Consider the following 24,225-nt stretch of genomic DNA (forward strand, 5'->3'; position numbering starts at 1 on the left):
CCCCACATATTCCAGTTGCTGTATGCGTCACATCTGCTGGCTGGCAATCGATTATGGTTTTGGAAATGTTGTGCAGGCTTGCACAGCCTATGCCCAGTACAAGGCTGCACCACTGCATCAGTTTTTCCTTTGGCCAATTCTGGACCATCCTCGGGACGGAGCACACATCGATTTTGCAAGTCATGCTATGGGGGAGCATGTTGCTGTTAGTGGTCAATGTATTGTCAGATTTCCTGTGTGTGGCCAAACTGCGCTCTTCAATACTGACTACAGCTGAAACTTCGTGTCAGATTAAAACTGTGTGCCGGACTGAACTCAAACTCCACTATTGCTAGAACACTGGACAATAGTGGATACTGGAAGATCCTGAAGAAGATCCCAGCAGAGGGGTCGAAACACTGATTATTTTTGAGGAAATATGACGTAGTCTAACAACTCAGAAGATTTTAATTTTTAAGTGCTCTAGTGTTTGAGCTAACCAAGTATGGCTTATGGTTCCTCCTCAGAGTTTTTCTTCTGCTGGTACCTCATCTCCTACCTTCTAAACTTCACAAAAGCTCTTCTGCGAAACGTGTGAAACTTCCTGGCAGATTAAAACTGTGTTGTGGACCAAGATGAGAAATCACAGTTCATACACTGCTAGAACTTTCAACTATAGCATCAAAACTGCACATAAATAACGAACTTACTTTCATATTTCATTAATTTATATGAACACATTTAAGCATAATCTACACAGCCTTGTTTTTGGAGGCTAAAGCAGATCAAGAAGCAGTTTTGTTTCAGTCACTGTCCTCCTAAGAAGAAGCAGTACAAGTGTTGCGCTGTAGCATGTTGCTAAAAGCATTCTGAATCGTAATAGGAGGGGATAACAACACATATTTTTCTACCCGAGGCCCACGTTATTTGTTCAAGTCCCCCATGTTAGTGCTTCTAAATGTGGCTGAGAATTTGTTCTTTAACTGAAAAGGAAAAGTCACTGGAGTAAACTAAATAATCTGGAAGAAGGCTAGTGTCTGAAATGGGACAAACTGTTGTATCCTTTAATTGACACCGTGCCTCAGGACCTGTTGTGCTACAATTTTTCAGAGATAATTTGGAGAAAATTGTATGTAATTTTCTGATCATTCTCTTGTGATAGGGACAGATTTCATTGTGCCAGTCGGAGTTGTGACGTATAGTGGAAAATTTTTAATACTGCTTCACATTGTTGCATAGTGAACAGAATATGGACATATGGACTAGAGGACAAATTTTGTGATAAGGTAGTAAACTGTCTAGCAGATAGAACTCAATGCATAATTCTTAACAAGGTGAAATCATCAGATTAAAATAACCTCAAGCATACTCCAAGGGTGTGTTATAGTGTTATTACAATATAAATAAATATTAATAAATGACCTGGTGGATAACATCGGAAGCTCTGTGGGGTGTATGTGGATGATTTTGTTGTACATAGAAAAGGTGTGACCCCAGACAACTGTGGCAAAAAGCAGGAGGATCTGCAAAGAATTGAGTTTGATGCTGGGATGATCAGCAAGTGGCACTCAATAAATATGACACACTGCACGTAAATAGGCAGAAAGACACATTATATTTGGTTACATAATTAGAAATCAGTCATTGAGAGCAGTAGTGACTGTAAAACATCTATGACTATACTCCATAGTGGCCTAATGAATAACAAATACATAAATTAGTTGTTGGAAAAGCATATATCTGGCTGAGACTCATTGGAAGAATCCTAAGTAAATTTAATTTGTCAAAGAAAGAGTTGCCATACAAAACCCTCATTAGACCCATTCTTGAGTAGTGCTTGTCTGTCTGGGATTATTATCAGTTAAGAGTAATAGAGTAGATAGAGAAATCCAAAGAAGAGTGGTGTGTTTTCTTATGTTCATTTATTAAGTATGAAAGCAGCACATTGATGCTCATCATACTCTAGGAACAGATGCCGATAGAGAGGCCTTGTGCATCATGGAGGGATTTACTGTTAAAATTCCATAAGCACACTTTTCAGGGAGAGTCATGCAACATATTACATCCTCCAATATAAATATTATGAAATGATAATTGTGGAAAAAGTCAGAGGAATTTGAATCCATTCTCTTCTCGGATCGGTATTTTTAGTAGTAATAATATGTTCAAATGCACAGATTTGGTTGTTTTGAATTTTATTGTTATACAGTGCGCTTTCACTGGAATCTCGTCATGTTCGCAGTTATTAAGTGTATTACTTGATGATCTATAATTTCTTTTCTACGCAATGAGCTTTTGTGCTTGCTACTTTTGTAACATTATCTTTAAATGACAATTCCCAGTTGGAGGATATACCCTGATGAGCTGAACCATTATAACCATTTGCTTAGCAGCATGCTGATCCTACTTGGAAGATAGTGCAGTAGTGATTCTGCTTGACATGAGTTTCGGTTGCATGTGGCACCAGATGTCTATGCACAGGCCGCACAGTTCCTGTAAGTTTTGGTTCGGTGGTTTGTGTGTGCAGAGCTGGTGTCTTATAGCATCCAGGATGTCTTCCATGCTTTCAGATCAGGCATATTTGGTAGCAGAATATCAATGTGCATGAGTTTGCTATAATGCTTCTCAAAATGCTCTAGCATTATTCTGGTATTTGACATGGACAGTTATTGTGCTAGAATAAATCATTGCCATTGGGAAAGACATCAAGTGCGGTCTGCAGTAATGTTCACATAGTCCACAGCTGTCATAACGCCTTTGGTTACTACTGTACATCCCAGGGATGCCCAGGTAAATGTCCTGTATAGTCAAATATTGCCCCCTCCAGTCTGTGCTCATGACATGGTGCATGTTTTGAACATTCACCTAGATGATGGTGACTCCGGTCACAAACATCGACCCAGTGTAACAAGAAACTTGATTCATTTGATGAAGTGACCCATTTTCATAATGTTTTGGCTCACCATGTATAAAATCATTATACATGTAGGCCAGGTTAACCACTAATTTGCAGTATCGTAACATTAATATTTCACTTCTTACAACCTTTTTAAGTGGATGCCATGAAAATATTCTTTTTTTTCTTTATTTTGAAGTACACGCCAGTGTTTATAAAGAAAGAGATGTCCACATTATTTGTGTCTACTTATGTATTTCCCAGGGCTTTATCATATCTAATCTCCATTATTGTGCCAGAATTACATGTAAGAAATTCAGTTATTTGGGACACACAAATTTCTTTCTTTTGTTTCAGCTTTGTTTGGTGTGGCCAGTTCCTCTGGTATGTGGTGTCCTGTACATGATTTCACAACTTTTAATCAAACATGCAAATATTTTATCCTTTGAGATGAAACATACACCTAAATTTGAAAATGATGGAAGTGATGAAGAAGAACACTATGATGATGTGCTAGAAGAGGTTTGTTTTTTAAGATTGATGACTGTGTACTACTTTATTATAATATTTAATAAGCACCAAGAAGTGATTAGTAGTGATCTACCGTTAACTTAATAGAGAGTGTAAATTCTGATCTGGCCTTCTTGACCTAGACTCTCTCTCTCTCTCTCTCTCTCTCTCTCTCTCTCTCTCTCTCTCATAGCAGATCAATCATTCTATTCACACCTGTCAAACTATGTGATCTTACCTACAGGACAGCTAACAGCATGTTGCAAGCTGGCATATGGATTCTGAGAATGAATGTACTATGAAAATAGCATTCTAGGAAGTTGTTACACCTGTAAATAAATCACAGAAAAATCTGGTAAAAGCTTAATATGTTGTCAAGGCCCAGTAGGTGTACATTTGTTACAATTGCACCAGGTTCCACATGGTTTGATCAGAATTCACAGTGCTTTTGCAGATGTAACTTTTGCCTCTCATCCCAATGCTACCGGTAAGCAAGATAAAGTTACTTGCACCAGAATGTACAATAAAAATCTCCCACGTTTCTACTGTGTTTGAAACCTGTACCTGCCATGTGGATCTTGCTGCCACACCACCAGTATTTTTTAGGAAATGCTGGAGTTTTCTCAGCAAACACAGAATAACTGAATTATCTCCCTTTCACAACCCAATGGGCATCAGTGATGATAGTCACAACATTGATGCAGTACATATTGGAATAATAAAGACACCCAACTTACCTACATGCATCATACGAATGGCATCACAATTGGCATAAACTTTGTGCACGGGCTGACAGCGTTTACGTTTGTGAATTTGCCACCAATCAAAACACTTGTTATCGCCAAACAAAGTCACTTCCTATGTGACTTAATTTGCAAAGACTTTATTTATGTAATATGTGCAAAGATATAGCATATTTTGCTGTAACTGTGGAACCACCTCGCACAAAATGTCTGTGCGCTCCAGGCTCCAGCGCATTCTCCTGAACAGTAGCACATCCTCCCCACTGCTGCCCAACTGAGGCAACAGCGATACCACACAATCATATTTAAGAATTGTTTACGTTTTTGATATTGGAATATCTTGTGTCTGCACTTCCAAATGACACCCTAGCAGAATGATATTTGTCAGTATTCTACCTCTCTCCTATTACCATTTGTAACTTTATTATGCCCTACTTTTCCTCTGATTTTTTAATCTCAGTTTGGACTATTCTAAGCCATTCAGAAAGAAGGGGTGTCTGTTGCTGCAAACTATACAGTATTTTAGTTCAGGCCACAGTTGATATTCATCTGCCGGCCTTCAAACTTCACCGCATCCCAATGACTTTCATACTATCTAGAAGACTATAATGAGCCTGTTTCCTCAGAATTTCATTTCAATGGCTTTAGTGTTTCTTACCTTTATTTCAAAAAGGATGTGTTTCATTTCCTTAACAGATGGTTGATAATACCCAAATGTTCATAAGTTGTTAATCTTGTCCATTTCTTGGCATTTGTTGCCTTGAAGACTTTATTAATGATTTTGAGTGCTCTTTGTGGAATCGGCTGGAGACAGTGGCCATGTGTGTGTGAGATTTGTGCTTGTGTGAATAAGTGTGTGTTTTCAGTTTCCGATGAATGGCTTTTTTATCTGAAAGCGTAAATGTGCCTGTCTGTGACTGAAAACCACCTCTGTGTGGTGAATAGCAGTCTATCCCTTTCACAAGATTATTGTTATCTGGATCATGTATGTAAGACCTGCCCAGCATTAGTATTTAAAATAGTTATCTACATAAAGTAAGGGCTATGCAACAACTTACCTATAGAGCATTGGTGTATGGTGCATAGAAACACATAATAGAAAACCGTTAACGCTAGCTTTCGAGCCCTTGCTATTTTTCTAGTAAGAGTATATACGTTCACACACACAACCACATAGACACCCAATCATACACACTTACACTAGCAGTGAAACTAATGACATAATTTTGATTATCAACAGCAGTTACCTGGGGAAATTATGGAGGTGTGGAGGGGAGAGGGAAGGACACATGAGGGGGTGGAGTGTCATGTGAGACAGGACTTTCGCCAGATGACTCAGTGGGTGCACAATAAGACGAAAGGACTTTAGAGGGTAGAGTGTATAAGGGATGGGGAGAAATAGGGGTGGAGAGGAAAGGAGAGGCAGCAGATGGTGAAGAGAGACACAGGGAGGGGAATGAATGAGGGAGAGGGGTGAATAAAGTGAGGGGGGGGAGGCGGGAGTAAAAGTGGTATGAGAAGGCAAAACATGATCTGGATGGGGACGGAGTGGTGCGGACAGAAGAGAGGAGGGAAAAGATAAGGTAAGGCATTGGGAAATGGGTCAGCTGAGGTTTAGGCCAGGAGACTGCAAGAGTGAAGGTATGCTGGAGAGACAATGCCCACCTGTGTAGTTCGGAAAAACTTGTGCTTGTGTATTTTGAGATACAAAAAGTCTCTTCCATGCAGCCTTGCCACCCATAGATGCCACATATCCAGTGGAGAGCAGGAGTTGTTAAAATATACTGGTAGCCTTGCAAGAGCCTGTATTGACAGATAATATCCTGTCCAGCTCATTCATAAGCAGATCTCCCATGCCATCTCCTCCTCTGACACCAGTAAACCTGTTAACCAGCGACTGACCAGCACTTTTTTAATCATCCAGTATCATAATGGCCTTGAAATGGCCAACCACATGAGGGATAACTGACCCAAAATTCTCCCATCATCACCCAAAGTAGTGTCCTGCCACCCACCCAATCTACAGAGTATCCTTGTCCATCTCTATGCCAATCCTGCTCCCTGTGGGTCATTCCCTTGCAGTGCAACACCTGTCCCATACAACCACCCACTGCCCCCTACCACAGTCCAGTCATAGGCACCTCCTACCCAACAAAAGGCTGGCCCATGTGTGAAAGCAGCCATGTTACATACCAGCTATGTTGCAATTGCTGGATGACATTGTATGTGGGCATGACAAGTAAGCAACTGTTAACTCTCATGAATGGCCATTGTCAAGCTGTGGCAAACTGCAAGCTTGACCATCCAGTTGCTGAATATGCTGCACACAACAACACTAATGACTTCAACACTGTTTCACTACGTGGGACATTTGGATATTCCCTTCCAGTGCAAGTTTATCTGAACTATCCAGATGGGAAATGCCTCTCCAGCATATCCTGCACTGTTGCAATGCCCTGTCCTGAATCTTCAACATGTTTTCCAATGCCTCACCTTACCTTTCACCTTCTCTCTTCTGCCCACACCACTCTGCCTCCATCCAGTTTGTGTACTGCCCTCTCTGACCACTCTTCCTCCCTCTCCCCCCATTTGGTCTCTCTCTTCACCCTCCCATCCCCTTCCCCTCTCTGTTCCTAAAATGCTGTGCCCTCTGAACTCTTTTCATCTTGTTGTGCAGCTGCTGAGTCATCTGATAAAGACCTGCCTCACACTTTCCTGTTATCCCCTCCTCATTGCTTTGTGCGCCCTTTCTCACCTCCATCTACCCAGGCAACTACCGCTGATAATCGATATTCAGTATACTGTTTTACTACTACCGTGAGCATATACGTTCAGGTGTTAGTGTGCTTATGTGTGTGAATGTGTTTACTGTTAGTAGGAAAAAAAAAAAAAAACAGCAAGAGCTCAAAAGCTAGTGTTAATAGTTTTCTATCGTGTGTTTCTATGTACCATGCACAAATCCTCAATAGATAAGTTGTTTATGTAAAATAATCATTTACTATATTGTGGAACTGTGCTTACAGATTTTGCTTCTTATGTGCATTTTTCCATTGAAGACCAGTACTTTACTTTACTTTCTGTTGTTATCATTTCCTTATTATATCAGAAGAAAAATTCAATTATGGAAATTATTACAGTACAAGGAGACAGAGTGACAGGACCTTCCTTACCTTGAGGAGGTGAAATTCTAAGTACTGCCAACAGTCATATTATGTAAAAGTAGAAAAAACTATGTTGGCTTTCAGGACTTTCTCAGGAAGGAAAAAGGGATGTATTTGGCAAGTTTAGAAAGGAAGGATGTGTAATTCAGACCACATGTTGAGAGAGACCTACATATTATGAAGACAAGACGAGACAAAGTTTAAGGGGAGCTGTCAAAGTGTGTGTGTGTGTGTGTGTGTGTGTGTGTGTGTGTGTGTGTGTGTGTGTGTTTTTCCATATTAGCTAATTCTGAAGAGAGACAGTATCTTAAAGCTTGGCATTGTTTTCAATCTTATTTATGCACTGCTAAGTACCTTAACTGTTTGTGATTCCCTAGACTAATTTTCTGAAGTACATGATTGAAGGCCTTGAAAAGGTCATAGAAAATCCTATAAGACATTTTTTTCTTGTCTGGTTCCAATAGAACTAAATTTGTGAGAGCATGTATTGCTTTCTTGGTAGAAAAGCCTTTACAGAAGCAAAGCTGTGGTGGTGTTAAAATGTTATTGTCTGAAGAGTGGTTCATTATTCTGTTTTAAGCAAGTCAAAGATTTGTGAGAACACGGGAAAAGGGGAGGGAGGGGGGATAGTGATCTTTAATGAGAGGCCCTCTTACTAATCTACACTTTTATAAATGAATATTACTGCAGCTCATTTCCAATGTGGAAATTGAAAGTAATTAGTTTGACTTATCTTGTTTCTTGAAGTTCATTACATTTTCGTAATATTGTTGGCATGGCACTCTTGAGGTATATAATATACCTGATTGGTGTAGAAAGATATTGGGCTCATCCAATGTTCAGTATTAATATTACTTTACTTACTTTTACTTTACATGTGACAAGGGCCTTATCGACCATATGCCTGCTCTATGAGCCTCTTCCACTTCTGCCTGTCCAATGCGCTGTTTGTCGAGTTGCTGTTGCTGTTCATCCTAGTTGTGTCCTCTCGAATGTTATCTCGCCATCTGATTCTGGGTCTCCCTCTTCCTCTTGTTCCATCTATTGTTCTGCTGAATGCCATTCTAGGTAGTGTATGCTCTGTCATTTCTGCTATATGGCCTGCCCAATTCAACCTTCTCTTTCTTGAGCACTTCGATGATGTTACGGTGTTTGTACAGCCCTCTTAATTCTTCATTTCTTCTTATTCTCCATTCCATGTTATTTTTGTCATATACAGATCCAAAAATTTTCCTTAGTACTTTTGTTTCTAATATCAACAGTTTTTCTTCATCTTTCTTTCTAAATATTAATGTTTCACATCCATATAACATCACAGGTATAATGGTCGATTGATATAAGTGGATTTTGAAGTTACTGCTAAGTGATCTTTTTCTTAGAATTTTGATGAAACTAAAAAGTGTCTTGTTTGCTGTTGATAAACAGGCATCTATTTCTATATCTGTTATGTTGTTATTACTAAAAAGACTTTCCTAGGTAGCTGAAGTGGTCAACATTCTTGAAATTGAATCCATCTACAGTCAGAGGTGCATCTTTTCTGGTTTTCGTACTTATGGGCAGGTATTCTGTCTTTTCTTCATTAACATGTAATCCTGTTTTCTCAGCAATTTTGTAGTAATTTTGCATCATTCTGATTAATTCTCTTTTGGAACTACTTATTAGTACTACATCATCTGCATAGGCAAGTCTTGTAATGTTCACATCCTGTAGCTGGATCCCTTGTGGACTGGTTTTAGAAAATTCTCTATCGATCTTCTCTAGGACAAGGTTAAATAAAGTAGGTGAAATGGCATCCCCTTGTCTCAGTCCAGTGTACACCTTAAAATCTTCAGTTTCTCCTACCAGTGTCTTTATGCGACATCAAGTTAATGTTGATGGTATTTTAAATTCCTTCATTATATTTAGGAGTGTCTGTTGGTGTATGCTATCATAGGCCTTTTTAAAATCTAAGAATAATATGTGGACATCTGCATTGAATTCCCACGCCTTCTCAGTTACTTGTCTTAGGGTGAATAAGTGATCTAATGTGGATCTGTTTCTGCGGAAACCGCATTGGTAGTCCCCAATCAGTTCTTCTGTTATTGGTATCAGCCTGTTTAATAGGCAGCTCGATAAGATTTTGTAGGTGATATCCAGTAAGGCAATTCCTCTTTAGTTATCACAAACTAGTGGATCATTCTTCTTAAATATGGGGCACACAATTGCAGTTTTCCAATCTGCAGGAATGGTTTCTGTCTCCCAAATTGTTTTTTTAATGCCTGTATTTCTAATTCCAGTTGTGGGCCTCCATTCTTTAATAACTCAGTGTATATCGTGTCCTCGCCACAAGCCTTGTTATTCTTTAATTTCTTTATTGCTTGCTGTATTTCATTTACTGATGGGATAGTAACTGTATCAGCTGTATCAGTTGAATCAGGTTCTTCCAATTTAAAGTAAGAGTGTGGGTCATTGCAATTGAGAAGTTGTGAAAAGTATGTCTTCCATCTGTTTTGTATGTCACTTTTGTTGGTCAATATTTTCCCATACTGATCCTTTATAAACTGTTCCCTTTTATTGAATTTACCAGTATTAATATAAATAATAAAAATTATAGATGTTCAAATTCACTGTAAAATTACTTATTTCATGTTCTCCAAATGATTGTGCTGCATATAAACAGTTATGGACACAACACAGATGTGTGCAATACAAAACCAACTCTCACATCTCTCCCCTTACCACATTGTGACTTCCAGCCACTAGTCCAGAAGAACAAATATAATACATATGTCAAAGAAAGTCTTTTACATAACAAATAGTTACTTATTGATAATCTTTTCATAAGTTTGATTAAACGAACTTCAACGGCAGTGGCTTCAAGTGTAGTTAAAAGTAAGACAAGACAAAAGGGATTACTACAGCAAAATAATAAGAGGATCAGAGGTTGATTTCAGGCATCACTGGGCAAGCCAGATGTACCAAAATATAAAAAATCTTTTGTAAATTTACTTAAAGGGAACAGTTTATAAAGGATCAGCATGGGAAAATACTGACCAACAAGAGTGACATGCAAAAAAGATAGAAGACATACTTTTCACAGCTACTGAAATGTAATGATCCACAGTGTTACTTTAAATTTGAATGATATACAAGTCACCACACTAACAATAAATGAAACATAGCAAGAAATAAAGAAATTGAAGAATAATATGGTATGTGAAGACCAGATATTTGCTGGGGTATTAAAGTATGGAGGACCACAACTGGAAGTGGAACTACTGTCTTTAATAGAACAATTTGGAAGGCAGAAATCATATCTGCAGACTGGAGAACTGAAGTTATGTGCCCTATATTTAAGAAGAAAGATCCCTTTGTATGCGTTAACTACAGAGGAATTGCTTTACTAGATGTCGCTTATAAAATTCTAGCGACATGTCTATTAAACAGAGTGATCCCAGTAACTGAAGAACTAATTGGTGACTATATATAGCAAAAACTCTGCAAACAGCTGTATCTTGAACCCGTTTTATTAAGGTGCTTCAGGTTTCACATCTTATAGCCACAATATCAGGTGCATATCTAAACAACAAGAAATAAATGATGATAGCGAGTTGAACCCGTCTATACCAAAGTAATACCAGAGCCATAGGCACCTAGGTATGAAAATAGATAAAGACACAAGTGTATTATAAAAATTAAAACATGTTGTAATTTGCATGCCGGTACCGCAACTGAATGGTGACAGGTGGCCTGTTCAGATAAATCACATTTTGTGTTCCATCGTACAGATGACCATTGCTGTGTACGGTCATGCAACAATTGTTGGAAAGCTCCAGGCCAGAGATGGGAGTATCATGGCCTGTGGAATCCTTTCATGGCATTCTCTGGGTGATCTTGTCATTCTGGAAGGCGCAGTGGATCAACACAAGTACGCATCTATCCTTGGGGCCCTGTCCGCTGCTACATGCAGTTTATTTTCTCCTTAGCACAATGACATCTACCCGGAGGACAATTCAGTATCTCATACACCTCACGTTGTACGTATGTGTTCTGAAGAGCACCAGGATGAGTTTACCATACACCCATGACCACGAAACTCCTCGAATTTAAATCCAATCAAGAATCTTCGGAACCACCTCAGTCAGGCTGTTCGGGCCAAGGATCCACAACCTAGAACTCTATCAGAGCTAGCCACGGCACTGAAGTTGGTGTTGCTCCACATCCCTGTTGGTATCTTCTAGAACCTCGGTGACTGTCTTCTTGTAAATCCACAGTGCAAAAGGTGGTTAATCATGATTTTGATAGATGGTCGCATTACTGTGACTGGGCTCTGTAATAAACAAGAGTGGTGGAAGTCCACGTCCCTGTCACACTCCTGCATGTATTCTGCCCCACTATTTCTTGACACAGATTAAATATGTTATGTAAATTTTGTATAAGTTGCTGGGAAACACAATGATTTGCCAGAATCTGTAATAATTTTTTTCTGTTGATGTTATCGAGAGCTTTTTTGAAGTGGATAAAGGCAATATTTGTTTCTAGATTGAATTCTGTATTTTTTTCTATTAGTGATTTCAATGAAAAATATCCATTATAGCATGATATTCCTTTTTGAAAGTCATTTTGCTCCTCACTCAAGATCGGTTTGTAGTTTCTGTACAATTTATTTTTGATGATGATGGGAATATAAGCTTATTTCTTGATAGTTATCACAGTTTTTCTAGTCTCATTTTTTGAAGATAGGAGTGACAATTGATTTAGTCCAGCTCTCACCTATATGATCGCCTGACCAGATCATATTGTAAGAAGTTTAGGACTCTGTCCATAAATGACTTGCTTGCATGTTTAAACAGCTCTAGCTAGACTTAATTATCTCATGGGGCATTATTATTTTTCAATTTGTTTAATATGCTAGTAAGCTCACACTTACAGTTGGTTTTTCTTGAGTATTTGCCTGAGAGTTGGATTCTAGGAGGCTCTGATGGTTGTGACTATAGCTCTTGGAACTTCTTCAGCCATTTAGGTAAAGGAATGGGATTCACTTTCACATTCTCATTTATCTCACTGTGTTAAACTGTTTAATAATTTTGAATGTCTTTGTTCATGGTCTCTAAATAATGGACCACAAATTCTTCCCAACCCTGTGCCTCATATTACATAATGCACTTAAAAATAAGGACAATTACTGTTTTTAATCAATCATTTGCTATTATAAACAACACAACAACATTTCATCAGGCAGTTATGGTGTCATAACTTTGAGGTAGCTGAGGGTGGCAGCAATTTGAAACAGAGAATAGATTAGATTAGAGTAGATTAATTATTCATTCCATAGACCCATAAAAGAGGGAATCCTCCTGGGTGGGAACATGTCAATGAACAATCGACCTGAAGTGTTCCAAATGGTGTTGACACTTTTAGTGATAAAATTTGAGGGCTGGCAACCAGCTTATCATGGTCTTACTATAACTAGTCTACTGTGAACTCATAGCCTACTGATTTATATATGTCACTAATTAATAATAAGAGTAGTAAATGTGTGATCGCCTGCCTAGCTAGCTATGCAGTCTAACGCGCTGCTTCCCAAGCGGGAAGTCATGCTGGTCCCCAGCACGAATCCACGTGGTAGATTAGTGTTGTGGTCTGGTGTGCCGGCCAGTGTGTGGATGGTTTTTAAGGTGGTTTTCCATCTGCCTTGGTGAATGCGGGCTGGTTCCCCTTATTCCGCCTCAGTTACACTGTCGGCGATTGGTGCACGAACACTGTCTCCACATACACATACACCATAGTTACTCTACCATGCAAACATTTGGAGTTACACTCATCTGATATGAGGCACTGTGGGGGGGAGGGGAGGGGGTGTCCACTGGGGGCCGAACAGCACAATAACCCTGGGTTCAGTCTGGGGCAGCAGTGGGGTGAGTAGACTGCTGTAGCTTGTTGTGGGGTTGTGAACCACTGAGGGCTATGGCAGGGATGAAGCCCCTCCGTCGTTTCTACGTCCCCAGTTCAATACACAATACACACAAATGTTTGATCTGAGGTGCCACCCCACAATATCATGATCTGCTCTTGAGCAAAAATGTTATATGACCACTGCTTTAGTGCATCATGCGAAATTCTTTTTGTCAATTAATCACAAACGAGGGTCCACATTGATAGATGACTGCAAGGTGGTGTCATACATGGACCGTAACCTATACCACCGTATAGGTGGTTTCAAAAACTCAGCCCCGCCCCTGTGGATCTCTCCTTGTGAATGTATTGATGTGGCAGTGAAATTTGTTTGTGATATTCTGATGGTAAGGATCTGTTTTTCCTCGTTTATACTTATTAAGGTATGTGTCCACTGTTAAGTAACTTCTGCAAGTACTTGTTGAGGTGTTAATATTAACTTCTGCAAGTTGCTTTGGCAAGTTAATTTCAAGCACTTGCTGCAAGTACTTGCAGAAGTGTTTCCCCTAGAGTCGCATCTTGATATAGGCAAGTGGAAGTTTACAATGTCATGCTTAAAACTCAGAGCAGCTGCCACTGTTGTATCATCATCATCATCATCATCATCATCATCATCATCAGTATTATTGAAACTTCTTGGCAGATTAAAACCGTGTGCCGGACCGAGACTCGAACTTGGGACCTTTGTCTTTCATGGGCAAGTGCTCTACCATATGAGCTACCCAAGCATGACCTGTCTTCACAGCTTCATTTCTACCACTTCCTCATCTCCTACCATACAAACTTCACAGAAGCTCATCTGCAAACCTTGCAGAACTAGCACTTCTGGAAGAAAGGATATTGTGGAGACAAGGCTTAGCCGCAGCCTGGGGTATGTTTCCAGAATGAGATTTTCACTCTGCATATCAGCACACACTCCACTGCAGAGTGTAAATGTCATTCTGGAAACATCCTCCAGACTGTGGCTAAAGCGGGTATTAAACGACGATCCACCGTGAATGGTACTGGTCTACCATGACAGCCATCTAGCGGTAGAAAGGGTGAAACTATGAAAATTAGTAGACACATTATCTGTGCACCAGAATAGAGAGCAGTTCTATACTACAGTCAATCCGTGCATGCGCACTAGGCAGCAAAAATGCTCGCATCCGCAAGGGGCTACTGCAGTGTTTTCTGCTTGTTATTTGCTTACTGATTGGTGGTTAGTAGCTCATTTCAGATTTTCATGTTGGGGATTTTCCGCATGTTTTTCCCCCTCAGTAAGTAGGTTTTCATAAATGCAGAGAAAAATTTTGTTTGCCTGTAGACTTTCTTTTATGCTAGCTCTTTGTGAAAGCATTATTTTTATTGATTACTGCATATTCTAGAAATGAAATGGAGCAAAGAGGCCTTAAGTGTCTTAATTCAGGCATACAGTAGGGAAAATGGTATGTGTGACTCGCTGTACCATAATACGATATGTCGGCAATCGTTTCTTTCTGAGTAATATGCATATAACGCCACACGGTGATTTTCGATTCATATCGTAATGCCTTAGCTTACGAAAGTTCGTGTTTTTTGTGATTGCATCTCTTGTTTATTTCAGCATGCCAGAAAAGAGAAACTAGTGGTGATAGGTGATGAAGAACATGCAGTATCGCCCAGTGCTATAGACGGAGACTGAAAAACTCTGAGTGGCACTTATACACTGTATATTCAAAACTTGGACAAATAACACAAGTACACCTTTAAGTATTGGTCCTTTCAAGTGCTGCAAATTGCAGCGCATACATCCACAACAACTTTTGATGTGGTGAGCTGTGCTATTCTGTGGCTAAAATCCGGAGTCTTGAAAGATTCCCCATTCGCCAAAAAATGTAATGTTGCAACCAGCTTGCAACATAACAGGGTGTTTACTGGTATTTTATCAGTGGTCTAGGCTGGTATGATCACAAAATGTATAAACATATGATTTAATTCTTACTTTTGAGAATGTGAGGTAACCTCCCTCATGACTGAGTTACACTTGCCAAATCCGTCTACTATCATAAACAGCAGCTTCTCAAAATGGGTCATGTCCATCGTAAGGAAGTTCTGAAATTCTTGACGGTCTTCAGGCCTCAGTTCTTACATTAACTGTGAATATATTCCCCTACCTTCATCCCTTCTTTTCAGACATAATCGAACCCAACAACATATGACTTTTCGTTTTTGTCGCCATTCTGCCCTAATCCGAAGATTTACTGTCACTGACAGGGCAATAGCTCCAAAAACAAGTGGATCTTCCATGTGCAATATGCCGTATAAATGTAAATTTCAATATACATATACCTGTGTAACCAAGTGTCATAATATAAAACTGTTGAGTCTGTAATTCAGAACATAAGAGAAAACAATTATGTAATAAATAATGTAAAAAACAATTTCTTATTAAGTAAGAATTTTGAGCTCACAGAAATAATTTGAACGTGTGACACTCCAGTATATCATACAGCCGTCCTTGAGTTGCGTGCAGTAGAACGAACGACTTTACAAGACATCAACAGTTCTATTTCCTTTTCGCACGTATCGCCTGCTGCTCGCGCTAATTGTCTGCTGCTGCGCATGCGCGCTAGGTATATCCTGCGTGTAATAGGTCAGAAGTGAACCAGTCTGTAGTTACAGGTGTGCACGTTAGGGGCACCGGTGCATAGGTGTACGGTTTAGGCGCATTGTGTAATACAGGCTTAAGCCATGTCTCTGCGATATTCTTTCTTCGAAGAGTGCTAGTTCTGCAAGGTTTGCAGAAGAGCTTCTGTGAAGTTTGAAAGGTGGGAGACAAGGTACTGGCAGAATTGAAGCTTTGAGGATGAGTCATGAGTCGTGCTTGGGTAGTTCAAATGGTAGAGCACTTGCCCACGAAAGGCAAAGGTCCTGAGATTGAGTCTCGGTCCGGCACACAGTTTTAATCTGCCAGGAAGTTTCATAACAGTGCACTATCTACTGCAGAGTGAAAACCTCATTCTGGAAACATACCCCAGGCTGTGGCTAAGCCATGTCTCCACAGTATCCTTTCTTCCAGGAGTGCTAGTTCTGCAAGGTTTGCAGAAAAGCTTCTGTGAATTTTGGAAGGTAGGAGACGAGGTACTGGTAGAGGATGGTTTGTGAGTCGTGCTTGGGTAGTTCATATGGTAGAGCACTTGCCCGCGAAAAGCAAAGGTCCCGTGTTCGAATCTCAGTCCAGCATACAGTTTTTATCTGTCAGGAAGTTTCATATCCGTGCACACTCTGCTGCAGTGTGTAAATTTCATTCTGGAAACATCCTCCAGGATGTGACTAAGCCATATCCCTGCAATATCCTTTTCAGGGATGATAGTTCTGCAAGGTTCGCAGAAGAGCTTCTGTGAAGTGTGGAAGGTAGAAGACGAGGTACTTGTAGAAAGAATTGAATCTGTGAGGACAGGTCATGAGTCGTGCTTGTGTAGCTCGGATGGTAGAGCACTTACCTGCGAAAGGCAAAGGTCTCGAGTTCGAGCCTCCGGCATGCTGCCTTAAACTGCCAGGAAGTTTCACATCAGTATTATTATTTCTTTCCTTTCTCAGACGTTATGTCCGGTTAAAAATGGAAAGTGACACGGACCTTGATCAAGCGTGACTTCCTTTTAACTGTATGGTATATGTTACATTGCATTTAGGAACTTTCGAGAAATTGAACATGTATCAATAATTACAGATTTCTGTAGTTGTATATATACGTTTGGATGTAGCTGTATTGCGTTTATGTACTGGTGGATATTGTGTGGTATGGCTCCTGTAGTTGATAGTATAATTGGTATAATGTCAACTTTATCCTGATGCCACATGTCCTTGACTTCCTCAGCCAGTTGGATGTATTTTCAATTTTTTATCCTGTTTTCTTCTGTATATCTTTTGTATTGGGTATGGATATTTCGATTAGTTGTGTTAATTTCTTCTTTTTATTGGTGAGTATGATGTGAGGTTTGTTATGTGGTGTTGCTTTATCTGTTATAATGGTTCTGTTCCAGTATAATTTGTATTCATCATTCTCCAGTACATTTTGTGGTGCATACTTGTATGTGGGAACGTGTTGTTTTATTAGTTCATGTTGTATGGCAAGTTGTTGATGTATTATCTTTGCTACATTGTCATGTCTTCTGGTGTATTCTGTATTTGCTAGTATTGTACATCCGCTTGTGATGTGATCTACTGTTTCTATTTGTTGTTTGCAAAGTCTGCGTTTATCTGTTGTGGTATTGGGATCTTTAATAATATGCTTGCTGTAATATATGGTGTTTATTGTTTGATCCTGTATTGCAATCATGAATCCTTCCGTCTCACTGTATATATTGCCTTTTCTGAGCCATGTGTTGGATGTGTGGCTGTGTTAGATGATACGGGTGCTTGCCATGTAGTGTTTTCTTTTTCCAATTTACTTTCTTTGTATCTGTTGATGTTATGTGATCTAAAGGGTTGTAGAAGTGGTTATGAAATTGCAATGATGTAGCCGATGTATTTATATGAGTGATTGCTTTGTGTATTTTGCTAGTTTCTGCTCGTTCTATAAAGAATTTTCTTAAATTGTCTACCTGTCCATAATGTAGGTTTTTTATGTCGATAAATCCCCTTCCTCCTTCCTTTCTACTTAATGTGAATCTTTCTGTTGCTGAATGTATGTGATGTATTCTATATTTGTGGCATTGTGATCGTGTAAGTGTATTGAGTGCTTCTAGGTCTGTGTGACTCTATTTCACTACTCCAAATGAATAGGTCAATATTGGTATAGTGTAAGTATTTATAGCTTTTGTCTTGTTTCTTGCTGTCAATTCTGTTTTCAGTATTTTTGTTAGTCTTTGTCTATATTTTTCTTTTAGTTATTCTTTAATATTTGTATTATCTATTCCTATTTTTTGTCTGTATCCTAGATATTTATAGGCATCTGTTTTTTTCCATCGCTTCTCTGCAGTTGCTGTGGTTATCCAGTAAGTAATCTTCTTGTTTAGTGTGTTTTCCCTTGACTATGCTATTTTTCTTACATTTGTCTGTTCCGAAAGCCATATTTATATCATTGCTGAATGCTTCTGTTATTTTAGTAATTGGTTGAGTTTTTGATTCGTTGCTGCCAGTAGTTTTAGATCATCCATGTATAGCAAATGTGTGATTTTGTGTTGGTATGTTCCAGTAATATTATATCCATAATTTGTATTATTTAGCATGTTGGACAATGGGTTCAGAGCTAGGCAGAACCAGAAAGGACTTAATTAGTCTCCTTGGTATATTCCACGCTTAATCTGTATTGGCTGTGATGTGATATTATTTGAGTTTATTTGGATATTAAGTGTGGTTTTCCAATTTTTCATTACTATGTTTAGGAATTGTATCAATTTAGGATCTACTTTGTATATTTCCAATATTTGTAGTAACCATGAGCGGAGTACACTATCAAAAGCTTTTTGGTAATCAATGTATGCGTAGTGTAGCGACCTTTGTTTAGTTTTAGCTTGATATGTCACCTCTGCATCTATTATCAGTTGCTCTTTACATCCCCATGCTCTTTTGCAGCAGCCTTTTTGTTCTTCATTTATAATTTTGTTCTGTGTTGTATGTGTCATTAATTTCTGTGTAGTGACTAAAGTTAATATTTTGTATATTGTTGGTAGGCATGTTATGGGGCGATATTTTGCTGGGTTTGCTGTGTCTGCTTGATCTTTAGGTTTCAGATACGTTATTCCTTGTGTAAGTGTATCAGGGACTGTGTATGGGTCTGCAATGGAACTGTTAAATAATTTAGTAGGATGTGAACGTGTTGAGGTGAACTTCTTTAGCCAGAAATTTGCTATTTTATCTTTTCCAGGGGCTTTCCAATTGTGAGTAGAATTAATTGCTTGGGTGACTTCATGTTGCAAAATTATCACTTCAGGCATTTGTGGTATCATCTTGTATGTGTCTGTTTCTGCTTGTATCCACCGTGCATGTCTGTTATGTTGTACCGGGTTTGACCATATGTTGCTCCAAAAGTGTTCCATGTCTGTTATGTCTGGTGGATTGTTTATTTTAATGTGTGTGTTATCTATTGTCTGATAAAATTACTTTTGGTTTCTGTTGAATGTTCGGTTTAGTTTCCTTCTATTTTCACTTTTTTTGTATCTTCTAAGTTGTTTGGCCAATGCTTGTAATTTCTGCTTCTTTTCATCTATTTGCTCTATCGCTTCTTGTTGTGAGATTTTTACCTAATCTTTTTCATTTTTTCTCTGATATTTCATTTCTTATAAATTGTGTTAGCTGTCCGATGTCTTTTCTCAGTTTTTCTATTCTGATCTGTAGCCTGTGTTGCCATGCTGGTTTTGTGGGTTTCTTCTGTGTGTTGGTTGGTTCTGATCTCTCCCTAGAGTGTATATTTAGTGTAGTGAGTGCTGCTATATAAACCAGAAGTTGTAACTCTTCCATAGTTGTATTTTCACTTATTTTGTTGTGTATGATTGTGTTGATAGTTGTTATTGTTGTTTCGACTTGTGCTTTATTCAGGGGTCTGTGCAAGAATGGTCTAATGTCTGTATTTGTGTCTTTGTATTCTATATATGCCAGCTGAAATTTTTCTTCTATATCTAACATGTGTGTCACTTCGTGTTCTAATTGTGCTTGTTCTGGTGGCTGTCTTAAGATTTCGTTTTCCTCTGATTGTTTAATTGATGTGTGTTGTTCTTTGTTTGTTTGCTCTGGGATGTTTGAGTCCATTACTGTATTTTCTTCTTCCTCTGATTGCACATTATTTTGCTCCAGTATTTGTTGTACTTGTTGTTTGATGTTTTCTTATTCTGACTGGGGTATCCTGTTATTTTTTATTATTACACGGATCTGATCAGCTAGTCGTTCTGTTAAAAATTTTAATTCTGGGTATCTGGTAATAAATGTTGTGTATACTTGTGATCTGTATCCAGTTGTGTTGGTTCCTAAGTTTGTTGCTTGGTAATAACAGAACATGAGGTGTCAGTTAACTTCATCTGACCTCTGTCTTTGTTTTCCTACTAGAGTGGTTGCAGGAAGCATATCCTGCAAAACACCTCTATTAGGATTTAAATCATTTTCCGTGTGGCTAGCAGTGTCATTACCATTGTGGACGGGCATAGGGTTCAAGCGTCGTCCCCGACCATGGCAGCACTTGACCGAGGCTTCATTAGTTCTGTCCTGAACCAACTAATCACACTAAAAGGGGGTTAGCCCTATTAGTGGTTTGTTCTTTTCATGGCCTTTTATGACTGGCAGAATATACCGGAGGCCTATTCTTTTCTTTTATTATTATTATTATTATTATTATTATTTGTAAGGTATGAAGGAAATGCGTACTCTTCAACCCTGAAGAACTGGGCCACTCTATGGTTCACAACTGTAGTTGTAACTTGGAGCTTGCTCTACACAAGGTTGAACACCTTTGACAGTGAACCATGGAAAGAAATCTTTAAGGAAAATCCCACAGCCAGGGAAGACTGCATTCGGATATGGTGGGCAGTCACTTAAAAGATAACATAGATGAGTCAGAGCATCTGAAAATACCCAAGACTGACAGCAGACTGAAACTTAGAGTCAAGACAGGACAGATAAGTAACATAGCAACACACAATATAAATTCTCTCATCCAACCAGGTAAACTCAAAATTTTGACAGATGAAATGGATCGACAAGGCATTCTGATAACCGAACTTCATGAAATGAGAAACACTGATCAAGAACCAATGGAATCACAAGGATATAAAATTTACAAGGGAATACCAGGGAAAAGAGCAATGAAGCAATGCCTGCAATTTGGAACAGGGTTCGTGGTCAACCTCAAAATGATAGATTCCATAAGAGCATTGAAAGCAGAATCTTCTAAGCTCTCAACATTAACTATAAAAGCGGCAAATAGAACATACACAATAATAAATGCCCATGCCCCAACTAATGACAAAAATAAAGGAAAGGACCACAGAGAAGACGTGGATGAATATTTGGAGCTTCTGGATCAGACAGCAAGAAACATCAACAAAAATCACATCAAAATTTTAATTGGAGACTTCAATGCTGAGATACAGAGACGTAATAGGGAACTGGCCATCACAACGAAGAAGAAATCAGAATGGCATGAGATTGGTGGAATTCTGTAGAAACCACGACATGATCTCAAAATCATCATACTTTGTGAGAAGACCAATTAAACTTGTTGTTGTTGTGGTCTTCAGTCCTGAGACTGGTTTGATGCAGCTCTCCATGCTACTCTATCCTGTGCAAGCTTCTTCATCTCCCAGTACCTACTGCAACCTACATCCTTCTGAATCTGCTTGGTGTATTCATCTCTTGGTCTCCCTCTACGATTTTTACCCTCCACGCTGCCCTCCAATACTAAATTAGTGATCCCTTGATGCCTCAGAACATGTCCTACCAACCGATCCCTTCTTCTAGTCAAGTTGTGCCACAAACTTCTCTTCTCCCCAATACTATTCAATACCTCCTCATTAGTTATGTGATCTACCCATCTAATCTTCAGCATTCTTCTGTAGCACCACATTTCAAAAGCTTCTATTCTCTTCTTGTCTAAACTATTTATCGTCCATGTTTCACTTCTGTACATGGCTACACTCCATACAAATACTTTCAGAAACGACTTCGTGACTCTTAAATGTATACTCGATGTTAACAAATTTCTCTTCTTCAGAAACACTTTGCTTGCCATTGCCAGTCTACATTTTATATCCTCTCTACTTCGACCATCATCAGTTATTTTGCTCCCCAAATAGCAAAACTCCTTTACTACTTTAAGTGTCTCATTTCCTAATCTAATACCTTCAACATCACCCGACTTAATTCGACTACATTCCATTATCCTCATTTTGCTTTTGTTGATGTTCATCTTATATCCTCCCTTCGAGACACCATCCATTCCATTCAACTGCTCTTCCAAGTCCTTTGCTGTCTCTGAGAGAATTACAATGTCATCGGCGAACCTCAAAGTTTTTATTTCTTCTCCATGGATTTTAATACCTACTCCGAATTTTTCTTTCATTTCCTTTACTGCTTGCTCAATATACAGATTGAATAACATTGGGGAGAGGCTACAACCCTGTCTCACTCCCTTCCCAACCACTGCTTCCCTTTCATGCCCCTCAACTCTTATAACTGCCATTTGGTTTCTATACAAATTGTAAATAGCCTTTTGCTCCCTATATTTTACCCTTGCCACCTTCAGAATTTGAAAAAGGGTATACCAGTCAACATTGTCAAAAGCTTTCTCTAAGTCTACAAATGCTAGAAACTAGGTTTGCCTTTCCTTAATCTAGCTTCTAAGATAAGTCGTAGGGTCAGTATTGCCTCACATGTTCCAATATTTCTATGGAATCCAAACTGATCTTCCCCAAGGTCGGCTTCTACTAGTTTTTCCATTCGTCTGTAAATAATTCGCGTTAGTATTATGCAGCCGTGACTTATTAAACTGATAGTTCAGTAATTTTCACATCTGTCAACACCTGCTTTCTTTGGGATTGGAATTATTATATTCTTCTTGAAGTCTGAGGGTATTTCGCCTGTCTCATACACCTTGCTCACCAGATGGTAGAGTTTTGTCAGGACTCCCAAGGCCGTCAGTAGTTCTAATGGAATGTTGTCTACTCCCGGCGCCTTGTTTCAACTAAGGTCTTTCAGTACTCTGTCAAACTCTTCATGCAGTATCAAATCTCCCATTTCATCTTCATCTGCATTCTCTTCCATTTCCATAATATTGTCCTCAAGAACTTAAAGCCTGGAAACACCCAGACTGGACAAAAGGATAATGGCAGTTGGATCTTGTCTGCATGGATAAGAACCACGAATAAATCTACAATGTGAAAGTCCTAAGAGGAACTGACACTGGATCAGATCATTGCTTGATAAAAATAAAAATTAAATTCACCCCACTGAGAAAGAAAGTCCTACCCAAAAAAGAAGAGAACCTATGACCCTCATAAATTGACAAATAACAAGGAATGTGAAGAACAAACTAGGAATTAAAAAAAAAATCAGATGATCTGTATGATATAATTCCCCAATTGAAACAAATAGCTGAACAAGTAGCCCCAATAAATCCTAGGGAAAAAAAACACCAGTGGTGGAATGACGAATGTGATAAAACAGTGGGTGATAGGCACCACACCTGGTTAAGGTATCAGAGTAAAAAAACAGAAGAATAGAATAAAAGAAATTCAGAAATTTTAGCAGAAACATCTAACGAACTACTAAATTGCAAGGATACTCCTGAGCTTCTTGAAATAAACACAGAATCTCCAATAAAAACCCCACCAGAAAATATAAACCCACCAACAATTCAGGAAGTCATCAAAGCTTTGAGCAAGCTCAAGAACTACAAAGCAAATGGAGAAGTTCAAGCATTTGCAGAACTCTGGAAATATGCAGTAGAACCCGTGAAGATATCATCATCAATGCCTAGTTAAAATCTGGATTGGAGAAGAGCTATCAGAACATTGGACTACAGCTATAATACACGCATTACACAAAAAAGGAGAAAAATCAAATAGAGACAGCTACAGAGGGATTTCCTTATTGGATTGCACATATGAAATATTATCAAGAATTCTCTACAATCGCTATAAAGATCATCTTGAAAAGGAGCTAGGAGAATATCAAGGAGGATTTAGGCCCTGGAGAAGCTGCCCAGAACAGATAATCACATTAAAATTAATGATAGATACCTACAAAAGGAGACAGAAGCAACTAGTCGTAACCTTTGTAGACTTCAAAAAAGCTTATGATTGCATCCACAGATCTTCTATGCTGGACGTATTAAGAAATTTTAGACTTCATCCCAAATTAATAAAAATGATCAAATTAACCCTTACAAACACCAAGCCCAAGTAAAATTCAGAGAACTGTCTGAGTCATGTACAATTAAAACAGGGTTAAGACAAGGAGATGATCTGTCACCACTGCTCTTCAACTGTGCTCTTGAATACTTGATGAGAGAATGGTACAAAGAGAATCCTAAAAACATAACAATTGGAAC

At 38.8% G+C, this 24,225-nt stretch overlaps 1 protein-coding gene across 2 annotated transcripts in view; it reads left to right on the forward strand.

Moving 5' to 3' along the window:
- Positions 1-24,225, forward strand: part of LOC126162042 (CCAAT/enhancer-binding protein zeta) — a 222,087-nt gene that overhangs the window by 98,508 nt on the left and 99,354 nt on the right. For both annotated transcript variants that reach the window (XM_049918275.1, XM_049918274.1), the window contains exon 10: positions 3,233-3,397. In XM_049918275.1, the coding sequence (XP_049774232.1) occupies positions 3,233-3,397 (165 nt within the window). The remainder of the gene's footprint in view (positions 1-3,232; positions 3,398-24,225) is intronic.

This window comes from Schistocerca cancellata, chromosome 2, assembly GCF_023864275.1.
Source record: "Schistocerca cancellata isolate TAMUIC-IGC-003103 chromosome 2, iqSchCanc2.1, whole genome shotgun sequence".
Taxonomy (NCBI): Eukaryota; Metazoa; Arthropoda; class Insecta; order Orthoptera; family Acrididae; genus Schistocerca; species Schistocerca cancellata.